This window comes from Mugil cephalus, chromosome 12, assembly GCF_022458985.1.
Source record: "Mugil cephalus isolate CIBA_MC_2020 chromosome 12, CIBA_Mcephalus_1.1, whole genome shotgun sequence".
Taxonomy (NCBI): domain Eukaryota; kingdom Metazoa; phylum Chordata; class Actinopteri; order Mugiliformes; family Mugilidae; genus Mugil; species Mugil cephalus.
Genome location: NC_061781.1, coordinates 20,972,984 through 20,994,593, shown reverse-complemented (window position 1 = coordinate 20,994,593; position 21,610 = coordinate 20,972,984). Strand labels below are relative to the sequence as shown.

The window sequence follows — 21,610 nt, the reverse complement described above, 5'->3', positions numbered from 1 at the left end:
CAGCAACTTCCAAAGCTTCTTTATTGAGAGAACGACGATGCATTGATGTCATTTGACGAAGAGGACAGGAAGCATTTAGCGGCTACGCATACAGCAGCAGTTATTGGTCAAAAAATGCCAACCAATTACAGAAAGGTTTGCTTGGAAAAAGTCAAATAAATACAAAAAGGTATCTGTCCTATTCTCATGTCACCATATCCTACAAATGACCAAAGTCTCAAAAGTTCCTCATTTGGACACTGGACTGCAGTCAGAGGCCCAGGCGAGCAGCGAGAGTTTGATTTCCGTTACGGTAGCACAGGATTTCTTAAGAGCAGCGATGTGGTCAGAGCCTCAAACTCCTTGAAAGAAAGACATTTGCTTCTACATATTACTGAGGTGTCCCAGAGACAATTTCAACAGGAAACTGATAATTAAATGAAGATGACAGACGTTTAAGACACACTGAAGCCATTTTTTTTTTTTTTTAAGAAATGGAAGACATTAACGAAGGAAATTATAAGAACCACTCAAATTTACATTTAGGGTGAAATTTGTTTGTTGACTCTGCTTTAAATGGCATTATTGTGAGACATGATCTTACAATACACCTGATAGTGTGTCTCGGTGAAAAATATTTCCACAAATATGCAGAACTCTTATCTTCCTATTTTATTTTTTGAACAATGCAATAACATAAAACTTAATTCCAAAACTCCCATACACAATATTTAGCTTGAATTATTGGCACATTGTTTTAAAGGACAGGGGGCTGGCCTTTCGTTTAATGGACGTCTTCTGCAGATTGTAGTTGGACATGTTTTGTCCTAAAGCAGACGTGGAGCCAAAGTCATGCATCATTTTGCTAAAGCTAAGCTAGCATAGTTTAATACCACTTACATGGGGCTAGGAATTACTTTAAAACAAAAATAATATAAATGGTTTACCTTAAAGAACCAGTATATGGGAATTAGAGAGACATCTAGTGGTGAGGTTATAAATTGCACCCAATTAATGCTCCTCCATTAACTGTAAAAATGTCAATAGGTAAATATTTGGTTTGTCCATTCTGGGCTACTGTTCCTATAAAGATGAGGAATGAGGAAAAATACTACAATTCATAGTTACAGGTGAATATACACAGATAAAAACATGTTATTAATATCATGTTCCATTTCTACCAATGCAGTAGATCTTAAATAAATCTCTAATTCTTAAAACTTGGTTCTTTAAGGTGACTGAATGTGATTTTTCACTAGTTTCCTGATGTTCTTTGGGACTTGTTGGTGACTCTTCTCCCACATGCTGCAATAGAGGGATTTCTGTCAGAAGGTTTGTTCTGGGGATTGAAACTCCATGGAAGTCCTTCCCACTTTGCTGAAAGTTGATGACAAGAAGGGAGGTTGTGAAAGTATCGGACGTACGTTAGGAGAATCCAACGGTAACTATTTTACAGTCCATCATCTTCAACAGAGCTTCCAGAAATGTGAAGATTTGTTATTCAGGTAAATAATTCCAGTATTTTTCATCTGTTGAACCGCTGAGGAAAAAAAAAAACTACATGAGGCTGCTTCGTCCAGAGCTGACAGCTTTCACAGACAGTGCATGATGGAAAAAACTTGCATCCTAAATGTAAATTTCCTCTTGCAGGGAAGGGTTGAGAACCGAGGCTGATGGGTATTGCAGTAAGAAAAACCTACTGCTGCAGTTTAGGCAGAAGCAACGGTTCCTCGCTCAGGGAGAACTCTGCAAATGAATCAGCAGCCCTTCGTTGCCGAGCTTCGTTAAGGCTGCTCAGTTTAACCTCACCAGCGATCCATTAACAGTCCTGCGTCGCCCTATCTAAACCTTCATCACGGCGCTCTGCGTCGCCGTCTTTCTCCTCATGTTCCACCTCCTCCTCCTCTTCTTGCTCCTCTTTTTCACTCAGTTCCTCTCCGATTACATCTAGCCGTCCCTCCTGCCCGTTCATCACTCCCTCCTCTTGGTCGTCGTTATGAAGCCTCGCCTCCTGAAGCTGCAGTCGTCGCTCTTCTACCAGCAGGAGGCGCTCTCGGACTCCCTCCGCTGCTGCTGCCGTGTCGCTGGGACTCCCAAAGTACTGCTCGCTCCTGAAATAATCACAAAAACGTGAGTCGGGAGCTCGTATTATGAAGCATGTTTGTGTTTTGTCGCGTGCTACTGGCCTGTTTAGCATTATGGGGATCCAGAGGCGAGTCCCCATAATGCTAACAGGCCAGGTTCGGGGACCTAATAGCACAGCTCTCTTGACTCTCACAGCTCTTATTATGTGGCAAGCAGCTGTTTTAAATGTCCCCGAGCATGGGCTAAAACTGGGCTTTGCCAAAAAGTTAGCATTTTTGCAACTCCCTTCTCTCAAAGAACCAGAGTGTCGGGAAGGAATGTGCATATGTGGTGTGTGTTTGTACCCATCAGGGAAGATAATAGGCACGGTCAGTCTGTCCAGAAGAGTCCTTCCTGAAGTGTCAACTTCATCCAGAGACTCCGCCTCCACACATTCCTGCTGTAACACCTGAAATTTAATTAAAAACAAAAAGAAAAACACATGTACCGAGTGCGCATATGATCTGAAAACAGCATTAACACCTAACTGAGCATCATCTCTCACCTTCTCAGCAGACGTGTGGAAGTTCAGAGCCAACTCCAGTCTCTGCTGCCTCTCCTCGGCGCTGACGCTGAACTGTTTCCAGACTCGGTTGAGCCGCGGCAGAGTGTCTCCGGACGAGCGCGTCGTGCAGCGAAGAGACTGGCAGAGGACGACGGTCGCCTGCAGCAGCTGGCGGCCGTAATCGTAGGTGCTCTGAAGGAAAAGATACGAGTTAATGTCACTCACTTCAGAATTATTTCTTCTGCACCATCTCGTTAACTTTTTTGGAAGCACTGAGGTAGGTTGTGAAATATGGTGAATTATTGTCGTATTTTTGACTGTATCAAATGGACAGACCGAAAACATTTGAATTTAAAGACTGACAAAAGTTATTTTAAATCAGGGAGAACAATGACAAAATCGGAGGAAAGGAGGCGGTTGTGTTTAGCGAAGCTATACCACAACATCCAAATTAGTTTGGCCCATTTTTTTTGTCAGGTGATCGAAACATTGATACCAGCAGCTCTTAACTACATTTCTACTGTAATGATAATAATATAATTCATATCAGATAGATTGCCATAAGATTTATGCAGACATTTGCAGGCTTGGGAAGTAACGGATTCGTAATGGGATTACGTAAGCAGGATACAAAAAAAAATGGTAACTGTAATCCATTACAGTACAGGGATAAAAATGTAATCAGATTACCAGTATATTTTATACAAATGGCTCTGGTTTTAATTTTCTTTTTTTTCCCACTTTAAAAAAAAAAATCAAAAAAATCAAAAAAATCAACGGATACCCGATTAAAAAAAATAAATAAATAAAATAATACAGGTTTGTCTGGTCTCAGCATTTCCTGGAGTGTAAAATGAGATTTTATGCCTTTCTCTAATAAATACACTGAGCCGTTTTAGCTGATGACATATCTTCTGTACACGTTTGTCTTCATTTGCATGTTTGGAATTGAAGTAATCCAAAAGCAACTAAAAATAATCAGGTACACTGCTTGTATATTGTGACACTTACTGATTAGTTACTGATTCCATTTTTTTAACAGGCAACCTGTAATTGTATTGGATTACATTTTTAAAGTAACATTGCCAACTGTGGGACATTTGGGGCCACAGATGGACTTTTCCTATAGATGGTTCCAAGGAAGTACAAAAACTAAACAAATTACTGCTGTGGCTGTGCACATTTGAATGCAACCCATCCAAAAGAACTGTACAATTCCACCCTGACTTTTTAATGCAACGTCACTGTTGACAACAATGTCTAAGAAATCAGGACGGGCCTGTCAGCTTGTTCTAACAGTAGAAGCAAACTCAGTCCAAGATATTAAATGTAGAGTGGCTCTGAGTGGCCAAGACGCTTTGCGATAACAACACAATAACATTTGTTCTCCATTTCCCAGTGATAACACTTTAAAACTGCCATCTGATGTCATCAATCTATCCATAGTCTACCCATTCTGTCGTCACTGTCAGCAGGCAACAGCAGACACAAACCACTATGACTTTTAATTGCAAATCGGCAGCAAATGTTAATTAGAGGTTGACATTTGTGGTTTGGATGAATGGTCATGCAATAGTTCAGAAACAATTTCCCACAAAATAAAAAGTACAACTTTTGCGCCAACATAAGGTCAAAGTTTTTCTTTGTCCGCTTTTTATTTTTGCCAAAGCACCTGCAAAACCAATTATCAGTTCAGCCTCAGCATGAGCTAATAGGCCAAACCAACATGGTGCATATTTATATAATTGTTTTTACTAAAGATAAAACAAGAGCCTCACCTGAGCTACATCCACAAACTTCCTGTGCTTGTCCAACATGGTCCTGGTCTCCTGCGAGTCGTCGCCCAGCCTGACGTGAGTCTTCAACAAGGCGTCCAGCAGTTCACCGAGCCACTCTACGGACTGAACACACACACACAGTCCTCACAACCAGTTCTGGAAGTGTGCACATAGATACAGATATGTGTGTGTCTGCTCTTATGCTGTTGTGCGTCTGACCTGTAAAGCATCTTCTTCACATTTGAACAGCTGGACCATCTGGAGCATCTTCAGCCTCCTCACGTCCACCATGTCCTCACACCTGCAACACACACACACACGCACACGCACACGCACACGCACACACACACACACACACACACACACACACACACACACACACACACACACAGTGTCAGTGTTTTAATCACACAAACAGGCTGCAGAACAAACAACATGATGATTTAAAATGGAAAAATGTGCGTTCGCTGTTGCAGCCCCTAAACTTGTCTGTTTTTAAATCTCTTCTTAAAACTCATCTCTTGTCCCTGGCCTTTGACACCCTGTAAGATGTTTATTTTATTGTGTTGTCTTATCTTATTGTATAGCTGTTTTTACTGATGTTTTATATGTATTTAATTTATCTTGTATCTATACCTTGTGCAAGTTATTACGTGTTTTATTTGTTGTCTTTTAGCACTTAGCACTTTGGTACCTTGTGGTTGTTTTAAAGTGCTTTATAAATAAAGTTAGATTGGATTGAATTGGATTAAAATTTTAACAATCTGAATGAAAACATCTCATCAGAACACACTGTTTTGATCGGAGGAAGCCCTTAAAAAAAATATATTCTTCTCATCGTAAACCTGTAGCAAACGCAGCAAAAGAAAAACCAGGAGACAGTTACCTCTGCTTGCGGAGCTGCATCTCCTCCATTACAGACTGGATTTGCTGAACATTGTCCTGCTGCTCTCCGGCCGGACTCTCGGTTTCCTCCAGAGGCCACGAGGGCTGGCTGCACATCTGCTCCAGCAGCGACCCCCCCTTCTGACGCAGGGAGGTCAGACCGGCTTCTGCATGAGGAGGAAAGCCGTTAATGTCCCCACAGGAACTTTACTGCACCCTTCATTATTTCCGAGGACCGCCAACAGATTCATTACTGCGAGTACAAACCGACAGACTGCAGCTTCTCCTCCAGCAGTTTGAGGTTTTGTTGAATCGACGCTCCGTCGGCTGGAGCCACGTCGGCGCAGAGCATGCCCAGTAGACCGTCCAGCTGCTGGGACAGCTGCAAACACAGAGCTCTGACTGAGCTAAATCCACTTTTACATGTCTATGTAAAGGAAATCCTGATGTGTATCTTATATGTTTAGTGGCGATGTCTGTCTGTTACCTCCTGTGTGGTGTTGTGGAAGCTCTGTGCCGCCTGAAGGACGTTCTGTCGGCTCTCCAGCTGAGCCGCCTGACGGTAGCAGACGTCACTCAGCTGCTGCTGCAGCGCCTTCAGCTCCAGAACCTCCTCCTCCTCCCCGGCACTGAGCAAGGCAGCGATCTGCTGGTTCAACTCCACGTACACAGCAAACCACTCCTGCACAGACACAGACACACACAGAATCACCACACAGCTCACATTTCAAATTAGCGATGCGAGTATCGGTCCTGAAATATTGATCGATACCTCTGATACCACTAAAAACGATTCTCAAAGCAGAATATCGATACTTTGATACTTCAGTCATTTGAGGTAATGTAGGAACACAGTGGAAAGTAACTAAACTATTGAGTTGTGGCAACACAACAAACCTCAGGTTAAACCACAACACAGAATACGAGGCATTTATGATGAGGAGGACAGAAGAGGAGAGAACAGTATCAGAACTAAGATGCAAGTTTTATTTTTATAGTAGTTCTTAATAGTTAAACAATAATTTATTTTAATGGTCTAATTACTTTACTTTAAAATAAAGAAATAAATTTGAAATACACTACTTTTATTAGGTTTACCAGACACATTAGGGTGTATTTTCACAAAGTATCGGTATCGGATCAGTATCAGTGATACCAGCCTGAATTTCACTCAGTATCGGATCAGAAGGGAAATCGTTGGTATCGAACATCACTATTTTGAAAATAGTGATATAATAAATAACTTCATGACAGTTAATGTTTTTATTTATCTTTTTGATAACGAAGCTATTAAATCCTAATGTGATATCACACCGTGCACAGAGAAAAGTGTTTCTAATATTTAGTGTATTTTGTGTTAATTTTTCAGTTTAGTGTGAGCAGACTGGTGTGTGTCTGTGTGAGTCAGCAGAGATCACAGCATCAACGTGTTTTATTAAATGCATTAAGAATTCAATGGTTTCTGCGGTCAGGCTAGAGACAGCAGAGGATCTGTGTTTAACTCATTAGTTTGTCACGTGAAGATGATGGTGTGTGTCTGTGTGTGTGCGTGTGTCCGTGTGTGTCATTACACTGTGCTGGCTCTCGATCTCCTCGTGTTTCTGCTGCAGGGCCTGAGCCGCCCGCATCGAGTCTCCGATAGCTTGGTGGGTCTTCAACAGCTCTGAACCAGGACCCTGCAGCCACGTCACCACCTGAGAGGAAGACAAAACCCCCAGAGAACTGAATTAAACCACTAGAGTGTAAAAACCATGGTTGACTTTTAAATCAGGACGATTCACACACTTAAGGAGAAACGTCACAGATGTTCTCGCTAACACGAACATACTGTGAGATATTATTTAGATTATTATTATTAGAGGAGGAGACAAGAAAAGGAGGAGGAGGAAGAAGTTGTTGTATTTGAGGATCTCCACTGTCCATGAGTGGCCACCAGGGGGCTCCTGGGCTCTACTGTTTGTGTGATCAAGCTCTAGTGTATGTGTGGAGCCAGAGATAAAATGGGTTAAACCTACATTTCCCACAATACATCTGTGTTTGTCTTTTAGAAGACCATCTCTGTCGATTAAACGCTCACATGCAGAAAACTCTACGCCTGGAGTTTGTAAGAAAGACATGAACTCCCAAGTCTATTTTACAAAGTAAAATGTCTTGTTTGACCTGATGTTGTGTTATGTTTATACGCGGCAATAATGTTTCTGTGTGTTTGCACTGCATATTACAAAATAAAACTACAAACAGTTGTCATAATTGAGTCATGAGTTGCGGATGAAATATTCACCACAGCAGAGCCAGACAGTAACATCTGTAAAGCGTCCGTCCAGATGTGCACACGTCAGGATCATCATGACTTAACTGCATTTTATTATTCATTTCAGGTCAGTGGTGCCTTGAACACCACACAAACACACCACAGTTCGATCCAGAACTAGGCCAAACCCCCCACTACCACCACCACCACCTCCGACACCACCACCACCACCACAAATCCTCCAGGCTAGCGACCGACATGTTGCGGTAACCATGGCAATGTCAGGCTCATCTCCAAGACGGTCGGTGTTACCCATCAGCCCCTGTGGCGGCAGCAACTCAAGTGACCATATAATCTAGTTGTTCCTGAACACACACACACAGCGGCTGTACGGAGGCCACATTCACACATTTGTTCAACAACATGTGTTTTAAGGAAAGCGTACAGGGACAATGTGTTGGAAATGAAAGTCGCCCGCGTGCACATGAACAACTAAGTGCTTCTGTTTTTCTGTGCTCGACCTTTACAAATAAAATAAAATAAAACAAATGAATTAAAAATAGGGTGTATGGGGGGAGGTGAATGTTATTGAAAGAAAAATCTCCTGTGAAACTACAACCAGTTAGCTTAGCGTAGCTTTGCTTAGAGTAAACCCTGAAAACAGAGGGGGGAGGGGGTTTGATTCTAATAAAGGTAAATAAATCTGACAACCAGAGCAAATGAATTCCTTCAAAATCTTAAATCACAGTCGACCAAATGCATGTCGATATATATATACCGATCAGCCACAACATTATGACCACTGACTGGGCAAATAGATAACATTGACCACCTTGTGAGAATTCAGTGTTATACTGGGAAAGACCTGCTTTTCATTCATGTTGATGTTACTTAGACATGTAGCACCCACCTAGACCAGACCAGGCACCCCCGCCCCATAGAAATTACACTCCTTGACGGCAGCATCCATCCCCAGCAGGAAAACGCTTTAGGAACAATTCAAGAAAACCTGAAGAACAGCACAAGGTGTTGACCTGGCCTCCAAATCTATTAAATCCCAAATTGATGAAGTGATCAAGTATGTATGCGATCCACAGAGGCCCCTCCCCTCAACCCATAGGACCCAAAGCTCCCCCCAACAACGTTCTGTTACCACAGAAGGCCCACATCCATTCTCTGATGAGTCACAACTGTTTTGGAGGCACAAGTGAGACCTAGATCTACCATGACACTTCACAGAACCACTCTGTGTTTAGTGTTTAGTTGCTCAAGTGCCCAACTGAGTCTCGAACCCCTGCCCCTCTGGTTCGTGATCGCCCCGCTCTACCTGCCACTGGGCCACGGCGACAGTACCTGCATGACTTTGGCGTGGATCTCGTCCAGCTGGGTGCGCTTGTTTCGCTGCCTGCAGACCTCCTGGTATTTGGTGTACTGCTCCCTGAGCGAGTCCAGCAGCTTCATGACCTGAGGCTGAGCCAGCAGCTCCTCCTCCATGGGGCACCAGGCTGGACCTGGGGGCCGGGGATCAGAGAGGGATCAGGCAGGAAATTCATTTTCAGTAAAAAATAATAAAGTCTGCAGCTTAACATTTTACAGGGCATTGATAATGTTGATGAAGCGCTTAAGTGTTTTCTAGATGTTTCAGTGGAGAAGTTCAAACAGGCGTCACGGAAAAAGACGAATGTGGAACTACAGCGAAGGCACACTTGTCAGCAGCAGACTCTGCTGACGTCTCGCTCCTGGTGTTACAGTGATACCCACAACCCCGACAATCCATCATTCACTTGTGCTGCGTCGCACTCAACTCCAGCTCGGACAAACAAATATGCACCAAACACTGGAGGCAGCATTTTGTAAATCCTCCACCTCTCCACCCGTCAGTCTGGGCCAAACCGGCACAGTCACGCGAACGCGTCCGCATCCTCACCTCCCTGTCCTCCCCCTCCTCCTCCGCCTCCCCCCTCCGAGCCGTTAAAGCGACGCTGCTGCAGCTCCGACAGCAGCTCATGACCTGCGGAGAGAGAGAGACATTTTAAAAAGGCTGTTATTAAGGCATCTGAAAACAATAATGCGTCACTGTTTGTTTGTTTGTGTGTACATGCTGTTACATTACGAGAGGAGGCGGTGGAGGGAGGAGGGTGGCACCGCAAACAAAGACGCCTTTCACCTCCGCCCCGACACACAGACACAGGCCGCTCAGTACAGTGAACGCAGCCGTCATCATTCATCCATCGTTAGCGTCTATTTATTTACGTCCGAGCCTCCTCTCCTCCTCCAGGTCAGGGTGACGAGGAGCTAGTGTGTCTGGATCTGTGAAACTTCATACCTTGCTGGCCCGATGTGACGCTATTAACAACTGTTAAATGAACAGTGGCACAACTGTTGTTCACTGTAATGGCTCCATATGTAAAATGTCATCATCTGACTCTGGTATCAAGCTTCAGGAGCCTGAAGGGGATCTTCCAAAGCCTTCTTTAGCACAGAATTCCCTCTTTGTGTTTCGTTGTTGTGCAAGGTTGGTAACTCAAAGAGGGAAATCGATGCCTCGGCTGCACGTCCCCGATCTGCTGAGTGGCTCGTTTTCTCGTTCGTGGTCCTTTCCTCACAAACCGAACCAATACTCTCCTTATCTGCTTACTGTCTGCTCGTTTATTCTTTTAACAGTAGCTTCATGAACAGGCTAAATTCCCACTAAGCTGCTTTATAATAAATATTGCTGGCTTTATCCGTCCTCTTTATCTGTTATGTGTACTCTTGATTGTACCGTGTTTATATCCAGTGGATTTGCTTTATCCAGATGAACGTATGAATCTGTCTGCTTGATACCGTTACTCTTTTTTTCCGGGGCAGCCTCAAGCAGATCAGATGAGCTGTTCAAACTAATCGCTACGATAAAAGAATGTCCAACTTTTGGTCCTTTTAAAGTTCAACTTAAATATTGGATCCACTCAACCAAACCTACAAGAATTCTTGTTTTTATTTGTTTTTGGTGTCGTGATGTTGTTTTATATTGGCCTTTTGTGTTGCAATGTGTTGACCTTTTTTTCTGTTTTTAAAATATGTGTGTATATATTTGTTGGTGGGGACTGCGGATGAAATTTAGCATGTAATGCTAACACCAGCATCGTTACAATACATCGTGTATGTACTGTTCATTAACATGCACTGTCCAAACGAAATAAACCAATACATAAATAATTATCCTGCCAAAAAAAGCTTTTCTTCGCCCAAGGACAGTGCTGGAGACATGGCCTGGTTTTATCAAAACAATAGAGGACACTACACATTAACAATTAAAGACACTGGACATTTTATACAACAATATTATCAACAGAGGAGCCCTCATGTTTTTTTATTGTGTGTTTGCTTGTTTGTTTTCTTCCTTGACAGCTTATTGTCAACTTGTTTTTTTCCTAGACTGAAAATACTAAATAAAAAAAATAAATAAATGATAAAAAAAATTAAAATATATATATGTATGTATGTATGTATGTATGTATGTATGTATGTATATATATAAAGTTTTTCTTCGCTACATGGTTTTTGTTTCTTGCTCTGGATTTCATAAAATGCATTGAAACGCATTCAAATGTAACCGTCCTGCTCCCAGTCTAAATGTTGCAGCTCCATGAAGGTTATGGTGTTTGGCGTTTGTTTAAAATAACTGAGGGAGATGTTGATTCAACTGTGGTTTCACTGTGGAGGCTGTGGTTTGTAGTACTACTGAATTGCATTGTGCTGCCAGGACACATGTTTATTTTATTTTGACATTTCATTCAGCGAGCTAGGCTAAATAATAAACACTCGAGCGTTTAATTCAGTCCAGTCTCACAGCACCAAACTACACCCACCAAAAATAACCATCCAGTTGAATTACTAACTTTCTGATGCCGTTTTAACACAAACCAAACATTAAAACAGTCGTAAAAGGCCATTTTATTAGAATCCATTAATTTTTACTAGCTTGTGTGTAACAAATCTGAATCCAATTCTTTCCGCAATTCCAGTTACAACTCAGCAGTAACTAAGGAATTAATAAATTAATAATCATCCATATGTTGCTGTTTGATTGCCCCCATTTACAGAGAAGCATCTTGTGTATGTAGAGAAGTAGAACTGAGTTTTATGGAGCTTGTAGTCATCATGTTTTCTTTTTTTTCTTGTATTCAGCATTCAGGATGAAAATTTTAAAGAGGCAACTTTCATTTTAATGAATGTCTGTTACTGGTAAATTAGGTAACACATTGATGATCAAACCCATATATTAAAGTACTGCAGTATTTATATAGTGCATTATGACCCTTATTATGAAATGCAATGCTTTTTGTTGTTGTCCATCCAATATAAATCAACAAAACATATTTTTTTGGTATTTGTTGACAACAGTTTAAAATATGAACTAAAATGGAACCAGGTGGAGCAGCCACATTGAGCTGTTAGATGAAGAGCTGCACATCTTTCAACTACTTAGTGAAGGTAACCAACTGCTTTCACTGCTCACAAAAATAAAATTATGGAAAAAGGTCTGTCATCTGCAGACACATTAGTTTCTACCACCAGTAACTATAGGTGTGACCGAATCAACCAGGAACGGCACTTTTAAACATGCTCTATTAATTTCTCTTATGTCAGAATAAAGCGTGTTTGTCTTGAGGATAGTGAAATGATTGTTCAGTCAGCCATCATGTCTGAGCTTCATTATGGAGACCTCCTTTATTCTCATTGCTGCTCGCTTGACCTGAAAACTGGATGCGGTTTATCGTTGTGCGTTCACTACAGTGGAGCTGTCGCAGCCATCACTGTGTGCTTTATGGAAAATAAGTAGGTTGGTCCTCGATAACAAAGAGGAGAAAGCTGCACTGGAGCATTTTATCTGCAAATGTCTTGTTTGGGTGCGAAGCTGCAACACTTTAAACACACAGTCAGACAAAACTCATTACAGAGTCTTCTGTGAAAATACCTATTAAAGGTGAGAAAATTATATTTACCAGTCTGAAGGACAGTCTCAGGGTCAAAGGACGGCAAGAGGGCGCAGTCAGCTGATCTGCAGAGGACAGACAGACACACAACTATGGATCTGCTCTGTCTGCTGTCAGTAGACTATATACTACCGCCGTGTGTCTGCGTTTGTGTATGTGTGCGTACTTGTCCTTGTCCACCGAGCTGCTCTTGTCGCCGTCGTTGATAATTGACAGCTCGTCCAGCAGTGACGTCGACTCTTTTGTGAACTTCTCAAAAACCTGCAACGCACAAACACAAGCCTCTCAGTCCTGGGGCCAGGCAACCATAGCAACGGCATTTCTACAGCAATTAATAAAAACAAAAATAAACAAATAAAATCATGAATACATGAAAGATTTTACATAAAACACGGTACCAGTCTCTTGTTGAGCCAGTCGCTGTGGTCGTAGTCCAGACTTCCCCCGAAGTCGTCGGTCAGCTGACAGGGTTCGATGTAACGGGTCAGTTTATTGGCCGAAACCAGGATCACCTGAGAGGAAGCGCAACGTGCAACGCATGAGTAAATGTGCACTCCACAGCTCACACAATGGCTGGTTAAAAGCATTCAAATGCACATTAAATTTTCTGTTTTTTTTAAAATAAACTTTAAAACTTAAGTAAGAGCACATCAGACAACTCATTTGTCTCTATATTGGAGCTCAGTGCTGTATTTGACCCTACTGATCATACACAAATCATGGTGTTCCACATGGTTCTGTGCTGGGCCCAGTACATTTCATATTATAGAAGTTTCCCTTAGGAAATATTAACTATGCACATGACACCCAGAGGTGAAGGTGAAAAAACAGAGCCCTTTTTACACTTTTTATGGGCAAGTAAAAGGACATATCCTGTTCAAAAACAAACAAAAAAACTCCATGTTTCCTCAGGGTAGGATCTGAGGCTGAGGTAATGCCATCCAGAGTAACTGCATGATACTGAATATCTGAGGTGCTTAGGGCCAAATACAATGACTCACTGCTCTTTCGTCCAAGTTTAGAAGTAGAAAGTTACAAGTCATCCAAGTCTCCCTGAAGCACAGAGATGCCTCAATATTTCTTCCAATTAAAAAGAGTTAAAGCCACTGTGCCTTCCGTATTTGCTCTTGGGGATTCAGGCTCTGAGTTTGACATGCAGCAAGGGACGCATCCTGGATTCAAACCACACTGAACTTCTGGACTCAACATTTCTCATTTAAAACCGTAACTTTTTCAAATGCATTAGTCAAACTTTCAAATAGTACATGTTAGACCTTGTATCAGTCCATAAATCCAACAGAGTTGTTGTATCACGAGACAAAACGTTTGGCTTCTTTTAAGTATTTCTGACTCTGGAGATAAAGCGCTAGTGTTAGTGCACAGCCTGGGAGCTGATATGAGGCATCTTTTATAGAGAAACAATTAACAAGCTGTCTTAAACTTGTAGACACCAATCATCTCTGTGTGTGCTTGTACATAACGTTTTATCCTTCATCACTGTGGTGTGACTACATGAAGCACTTTCAACTGCAATGGCTGCTTTACGCATGAACCCGGAAAGACAGCTGGTGGTTAGTCTGTCATCCAGTTGTCACTGCAGCAGATGTGTGTGTATGTATTTAAATGTTAGGTCAGACGTTAGAGCAGCTGTACAACACACACCCCGCTGGGTCATCCACAAACAGACGCCATAGTTAAGATGAGTCACATTTCGGCACCGTCGCTGGAATCTCCCATCCAGCAGCTGTGAGTGTGTAAGCACTAAAATAATAGAGGAGCGCCGTGACGCATGACAAATTACAGGTTCAAAATCCCACAAGTCATTCCTCGCATGACAACAGTTACCGTTTATAAGTTGACACTTAAATGCCGGGGCGTCCTTGAACGCATCAACGGAGAGAGGTCCTCCTGACACACTCCCTGTCCTCTGTTCTCAGCGCACGGGAAGATAACTCCTTTCGACACCGACCGTGATGGATTATCTCCCCGCGACAACTTTCAAGTCGCTACCGAACCACCAACTTGCCCCGGTTGCCATGGCAACAACGGTGGAGCCAACATGGCTGCAGAAATCTGGGTCATGGTGACTACTGATCTCCGTCAGTAAAAACCATCTGTTGTAACGGAGAAGGAAGCCGGACGAAAATCACACACACAGACACACACACACACACACATGCTCACCATTGATCCAGGCTCGGGTTTCCGGCAGCACTCAGGATGGTAAATGATGCCCAAGCTTATTATAACCGCCTCTCTGTTTGATATCAGGTAACATAAATGCTTGGGTTGAAATTGTCATGGGTCCCATTCTGCGAAGAGCAGCCATTTTGCCTTGAAATGAGGGCGACTAGAAGTGAGGAAGCTTTTTAGGAAGAAGGGGTCAAAAGGTGGAACAGAAAGCTTCTCGCTCGTCAACGGGGGGAAACAACCCGCGGGCACTTGGATTTAGCGCATAAGAATGTGAAAGGGAAATTAATGTCAGCACTTCTACTGTAGCATATCCGTTTACTTCACTCACTTATTAAACAGGGCTTGCAGTAACAAGAGTTCACAGCCGTGCTAGCAGCTCTGTCGCGTCGTACTCAGGCTGAGCTGAATGCTGACACAAGCATAATGACAGAGCAAGCTGCAGCTGAACCATGAAGCAAATGTGGAGGCACCAAAAACGTCAGCACGGTGAATGATCACTTGAGGATGGAGCCAAAACCGAGTCAGTCCTCATCCACGTGTAAAACTTTCCACCAGAACCAGGTTTACAACAGGCTACGTGAAACTGATTTACCCAATGATGGATGAAAGGTGGGCGCCTTCAAAGTCGCTAGTTTCTTGCCTAAACTTCATGCGGTCACCACAGTTCCACTGAGATTCCACCTCAGCTCCACTCACCCGCAATTACATCTTGTTCATAGCAGCAACAGAGCAACAAGTTTCAATTCACTTCCAATGGAGGCGTCAACCAATCATATGCGTTTGTTTGACCAGTTAAATCAGACTTCTTCAACGTCATCATCAATGAGCAATGGCGGCCGGTGAGAATGCTAAAATGCTAAATTCTTGCATGAATGACATTAATGAATAACATTTTCCATGTCCTGTCAGAGGTCCTGCAAGAAAACTAAGCAAAGTTATTATTATATAACATCCAAAAAACACACTTAAACAAGGCCTACTGGGCTTGAACCCTTGTTCACAGCTTGAGACTGGAGTTTCTGGATGATAATGGGTTGTTAGAATACTATTTATTAAGGAAAAGAAACAGGATCACAGCAGTTTTCTCCAACTATAGGTGAGTATTTGGTCGTTAACAGACTCTTGTCATGCAATTTTCTGATGGGCAACACCCCACAGATGTTCTATTTAAACCTCAACCACTACTTAGAACTAAAGAAGCTACGTGGATGAAACGTCTTCAAGAAGGTCTACAACAAGTTTAGTTGCCCTTGTTTCAACTTGTTTATGGACATACTATGACCTGGATGACCAAGATCCTCCAAGACTATCCCAATCCTGATGGGCATTAATGTGTCAAAGTGGTGGACCAACCAACACTGACATCCCTATAGTCATGCTTCAACTGTAATGTAACAAAAATTGCCTTTTTCCTGCTGTTATGGTTCTTAAAAGTGCTGCTCATGGAAAGTCTCAGGTTACAGCTGATTTAATTCCAGCAGTAAAAAATTTACCATTTACGATTAACCAGAGACACCTTTCTGGACAAATGTTCCTTAAAATGATTTAATATTGACAAATGTGAACATTTCTCATTCACTAGAAACTAAATATTCAAAATCCACAAAGACCTCCATTTCCAAAGTCATTGCAAGAACACATAAGGAAACCAAATGCAGCCGAGAAGCCGAGAGACTCACCTCAAAGCCCAGACGGTCCTTCTCCTTCCAGAAGCAGAAATGCGTGACCTTCTTGTCCCAGAATTCATCTGGCTTCACAACGCAGACCAGCGACACCTCAGCTGGGATCACATTCTGAAACCGCATCAATATCATCGTCATCCTCCTCCTCAGCTTTTAAAAACTCAGTGGAGCTAATGGAGAACAAATCAGCGCCAGGTCTGGGGGGACATTAAATGTGTTTGTACCTGCAACATGAGAACCACAGTCTTCACAATGTTCCACTGAGACTTCCGTCCGTCCACGATGACGGTGAAGCCTCGAGCCTTGCACTTCTCACTGGGAGACAGAGAAAGCATTTAGCGTCACTAGGAATAACACAGACTAACATTTGCATGCAGGTTCCTGGTCGTGCAGCTTTTTGGTGGCCAGGCTGACCCAGTCAAATTATGTCTGTGGTGTATTCATGTCCCGATTCATTCATAAAGCTCCAGTTTGGTTTTGAACACAGTTAAAAATCGTATTGGTCCCCCTCATAATTTTGTGATTCAAACGTCAGAGAATGTGTAAAAAAAAAATGTCTAATTTCCTTGATCTGAAGGCTGTCTATTTAAAATGATTCTTTATAATTGGAAAACCTTTATTTCTTCCGCAATGGGGAAATGGCATATGGCATATATACAAAAAAATATTGAATCGCACAGGTGATTATTGCCGATATTTGCAAATGAATGAGCAACAGATTTATTTACTGCAGCTCTAAATGTGCAGTTGTCTTACAGCCAGCCCAGGTAGTGTTGCCACAAAGATAATACCGGTGGATTACAAGTTAACACCTCGTCATTTGTCACCAAGTAGTTGTTGCGTTATCTGCAGCGTTACAGCGAGTTCATCATAGTTGATATAAAAGATAATAAAAAACACAAAAATAGGAGCTGAGGAGCTTTTCTGGGAAACATTCATGTATTTTCAACATCATGCATTTATCCTGAATGGAGAGCGTTGTTAGCTAATGGTCTCCTACAGGAGTTTTAAGCGGCTCGTGTAGTGAATTCAATAAGCTAAAGCGATAAGCAGCCACAAGAATGTTCCAGTGCAGAAATGGAAAAAGGGACTGAATCATGTGAAAATGAAAAATTCATGGTGGTGGTGGCTTTCTTATATTCAGGCCAAAACAGTAAAAAAAAAAAGAAGTTGTAATAAACTGTAATCATCCTTTAAGCTTCGAGCAGTACATCCAAATATGCCGGAGTCTTCCACTCGAGCCAAGGCTCAGGTTTCATGTCCAGCATACAATCACTGCCGAGTTGAATCCAAACACATCCGATGTCGTTAAACTTGAATCCAAACAGACTCACACACACTTCATACAATATGTGTGTGTTTACCTGGGGATGCTGAGCAGGTAGTCGAGAGTGGCGCTGAGCTCCTCCATGCTGGTCTGATCTGAGCAGAGTGGGATGGTCAGGATCAGACCACTACGACGGTCCTTCCCCCCTAAAGAGGAGAAATCGGATTATTCAATCTGTTTTAAATTTTACACCATCCTGACGCTGAGGGAACACGAGCACGCGTCTCATTCTGTAGTATCTTACCCGACAGAAAGGCCAGTTTCTTCTTGAGGATGGGGAGGATGGTGGTTGCTTCCATATTGACGTTGGACATCTGGAAACACACACAAGTGTAAAACTCAAAGCAAAGGTTCTATTACACTCAGAGTTTTGGTTAATGCCATCATTCCTACTGTCTAGTGAGGATACTTTATTTTATTAATTTGCACACATAAAATAAAATAAAAAAACAAAACAAGAAGTACATTTACACATCTCTCTTGGTAGAGGGGAGGTTAAAGACCTATAAAACGACCTCACCATGTCCCAAAAGTAATTTGGACTCGAGCACTAGTCCACAAATTCAATACTCATCATATTTAAGAACTGGTCCCAGGACTCAGGTACTAGTCCACAAATTCAAGGAGTAAGACCAAGACTCAGAACCCAAGTCCCAAGACACAGAACTTAGTCCCAAGTCTCAGAACCTAAGGCCCAAGACTCAGAACCTAGTCCCAAAACACAGAACTTAGTCCCAAGATTCAGAACCTAAAGCCCAAGACTCAGAACCTAAAGCCCAAGACTCAGAACGTAGTCACACCATAGTTCCAAGACTCACACACGAGTCCCAAGACGCAGAACCTAGTCACACCCTAGTCCGTAGACACAGAACTTAGTCCCAAGGCTCAGAACCTAAGGCCCAAGACTCAGAACTTAGTCCCAAGACTCACACACGAGTCCCAAGACTCAGAACCTAGTCACACCCTAGTTCCAAGACACAGAACGTAGACTCAAGTCTCAGAACCTAAGGCCCAAGACTCAGACCGTAGTCCCAAGACTCAGAACCTAGTCCCAAGAGTCAGAACCTAGTCCCAAGACTCACAACCTAGTTCACAAATTCTTAGCCTAGCCCACAAAACAATAATAAAAAAAAAAACACTAGTCTACAGTGTCAAATGACTTGGACACTAGTCAAAAACAGTTCAGACACCACTCCGCACTCTCAAGACAAAGGTTCAGACATTAGTCCACTGGTCCTGACGTAAGTCCACCAGTTCAGACACTTGCTCACAGACACAGACGCTGGTCCACAAACTCTAACACAAAGACCGAAAAGGTTCACCGTACGTCCTCAGGCCCTGACACAAGCCAAGAGATTTACACTGTTCCACAGCTCTGTGTGCTATTAAAGTTAGAAATTAAATGCACAACATATCACGGTCTAAATATCACACAAGTCAAATTTACTAGTAGAGCACAGAAATCTGACTCCTCAGTCTCCTCCTCAAACCCACTGCAACCCAATGCAGGAGCGTAGTAGTCGTGTAACAGGTGATACAGACCTATAAACTACATGGCGACGACTGAACATTGTGTGCAGCACAAATGACACATCACAAACTCCCCAGTTGGAGTATGATATGACAGAGACAGCACGGTGAATTTCCATAAGGATTTTCTCTACCCTGGCGTTTATCCCAGCAGATTCAGATTCTTGGCTTCAGCTCAGCCCTGTGATTTACTGCCTGTTTCATCAGCATGTTAGCGCAGTTAAAGCCATCAGCCAGTAAATCAGTCAGTTTACATTTCTGCCAGTTTATTGGATGGTTTGACATCTGTGTTGTTTTAAACTCGCTCTGCACATTGCATTACCTTCATCACTCTTTTAGTGGCCTTATATGCTTTAACCTTAGACTGTCGTAGTGGTCTTTCAAAGCAATAGCTCTGGCTTTTAGGTACTTTAGAAAATGTCTTTTTCCTTTTAATGTCCATCTTCACTTTTATTTTTATGTGGCTTTTGGTATATTTATACTTATTACTTAGATTTAATCCATTTCCCATAAAGGGCACCACACCAGTTTAAATCAGTTCATCCTGACTCATTTAAATGTGTGATAACACAATTAATAAAGTGATCCCGACATGACACAAAGACTTTGGTTTTGTCTGAGCTCTTGTCACTAGTTGGATGTAAACAAGAAGGTGCAGTTTCTTCAAATTAAGTCAATATTTGAATTAAAACCTGAAGGCAGCTGAATGTAATCCATCTTAAACCTGACCACATTACTCCCACAAAATCCTGATGAAGCAGATAAGCTGAGTTTTTAGGGTTTCATTAAAAATATTAAAAATGATCCAAAGTTCAATTGCTTCTTTTTGAGTCATGCATATTTATTGTTTTCAGAGACTTTTGCGCTTTCCTTTTATTATTATGTTCGACACAAATGCAATTAATATATTTATTACCCTCATTATCTGTAGTAGTAATTGATGGTAAATGATAATGCAGCAACCGGTCCTGCTGCAGGGCTTCACCTCCATCACCTTCATCACCACCATCCTCCTGCTCCTGCTCCTGCTCCTCCTCCCCCTTTGGCCTGCCTGCCTGCGGCCTGGCTGCGGCTGCCGGACGGCCCGGCTCGGCTCGGTTTGTCTCGGCTCGGCTCGTCTCGGCTTGGTTCGGCTCGGCCCACAGACACAATGACCTACATTCAGCAGCTGCGGTTGCTGCGGATCTGACCTCCCTCACCGCAGATCCACTTAATACCGACAACTTCGGCACCGATCAGCAATAAGTATTGATAAAGAGGATTTTCTTACCTTTGAGTCAAATCTGCAGCATTTTACACTGTCCCGATTTTTTTCCCCCTTTTCCACCCAGTCCTCCTCCTATTCTCCTCTGTGTCTCCTTCTCCTCTAGAGCTCTTCCTCTCCTTCTCCTTCTTTTCTCCTTCCTCCTCTCGGGCTGATTTATCAACAGAAACTAAATGTAGTTTCCATTAAAAACAGTGAAGATCTCAGTTTGTTCCCCGTTTGCACACAGAGAGCAGGCGGTGGAGCTCGTTGCTTTGCGCAGCCTCAGTTAAGTCGGATCAAACAACGCGGCTTCCGGGAAAGCGACATTCAAAATAAAAGCCTTAAAGATTCTGGATGGAAAAAAATAGCGTCCAGAAAACACTTTTGAATTTTTATAGTCTCATTTTAATACCGTTTCTAGTATTTTGTCTTATTCCAATCACAAACGCGAATTTATTTGGCTGATAGGTTCAAAACAAACAGTAATTTGTATTGCTCCGTATTTTGTTAAGGAAATCCTAAAACTCGGCATTGCATCTTCCTTTTTTGAACGTTAAGATTTCCACAAATATTGTGTCCAAATTTACTTTTTTGTAATTGTCAGGGAGACTTTTAAGGGATTCAAATCCTGAAAAGTGTCGAAATTTAGCACAAGTTTGGAGCACAAGTCTGAAGCTGCTTAAGTGATTTATTAAAAAGAAAAAAGAAAAATAAGAAAAGAAAAGAAAAGAAAAGAAAAGAAAAGAAAAGAAAAGAAAAGAAAAGAAAGCAGAAAAAAATATGTATGAGGATTTTATGGCTGTTCCTGAGTGTATATAATAAGGTTGAGATTTACTTTACAAGCTCACTAGCTTTTACTGACACTAATTTGAGCTAATAATAAAGCATTCAGCAATAAATCTATGAATAAGGTGCTTTCATCATACGACGTGTGTTAATATGTGTTGCTGTAAAATGTGGTAGTGGAGTAGATAGTAGTGCGGTATACGTGTTGTGATTTTATTTTAAAATCATGGCCACGTCTTTTCCGGTTAAACCGTGTTTAACTTCATAAAGTTCAAGCATGGTTTCCTGGGCGGAGCCACAGTCAAACAGGCCACGCCCCATCTAGTTCAGACCATTGAGACGTTT

General features: G+C 42.2%; 1 protein-coding gene across 1 annotated transcript; it reads right to left on the bottom strand.

Moving 5' to 3' along the window:
* Window positions 1–2: 2 nt before the first annotated feature.
* sestd1 (SEC14 and spectrin domains 1) lies at window positions 3–20,770 on the bottom strand. The gene is made up of 19 exons (XM_047600867.1): window positions 20,504–20,770; window positions 17,948–18,017; window positions 17,741–17,849; window positions 16,601–16,691; window positions 16,374–16,487; window positions 12,900–13,013; window positions 12,668–12,762; window positions 12,511–12,566; window positions 9,450–9,533; window positions 8,876–9,033; window positions 6,843–6,965; window positions 5,759–5,953; window positions 5,539–5,653; window positions 5,273–5,438; window positions 4,606–4,687; window positions 4,387–4,509; window positions 2,609–2,800; window positions 2,409–2,512; window positions 3–2,090 (listed from the first exon to the last, which is right to left on the bottom strand). Exons 2-19 carry the CDS (start codon window positions 18,015–18,017, stop codon window positions 1,799–1,801), a joined length of 2,283 nt encoding a protein of 760 aa, XP_047456823.1. The 5' UTR covers window positions 20,504–20,770; the 3' UTR covers window positions 3–1,798.
* Between the last annotated feature and the right edge of the window lie 840 nt (window positions 20,771–21,610).

Bases quoted from the DNA above. Each gene is read 5' to 3' on its own strand.
- sestd1 (XM_047600867.1), bottom strand. From the start codon at position 18,017: ATGTCCAACGTCAATATGGAAGCAACCACCATCCTCCCCATCCTCAAG. The intron at 17,850-17,947 runs GTAAGATACTAC...TCTCCTCTTTAG, and splicing joins GAAACTGGCCTTTCTGTCGG to GGGGGAAGGACCGTCGTAGT. The intron at 16,692-17,740 runs GTAAACACACAC...TCTGTCTCCCAG, and splicing joins TACCTGCTCAGCATCCCCAG to TGAGAAGTGCAAGGCTCGAG.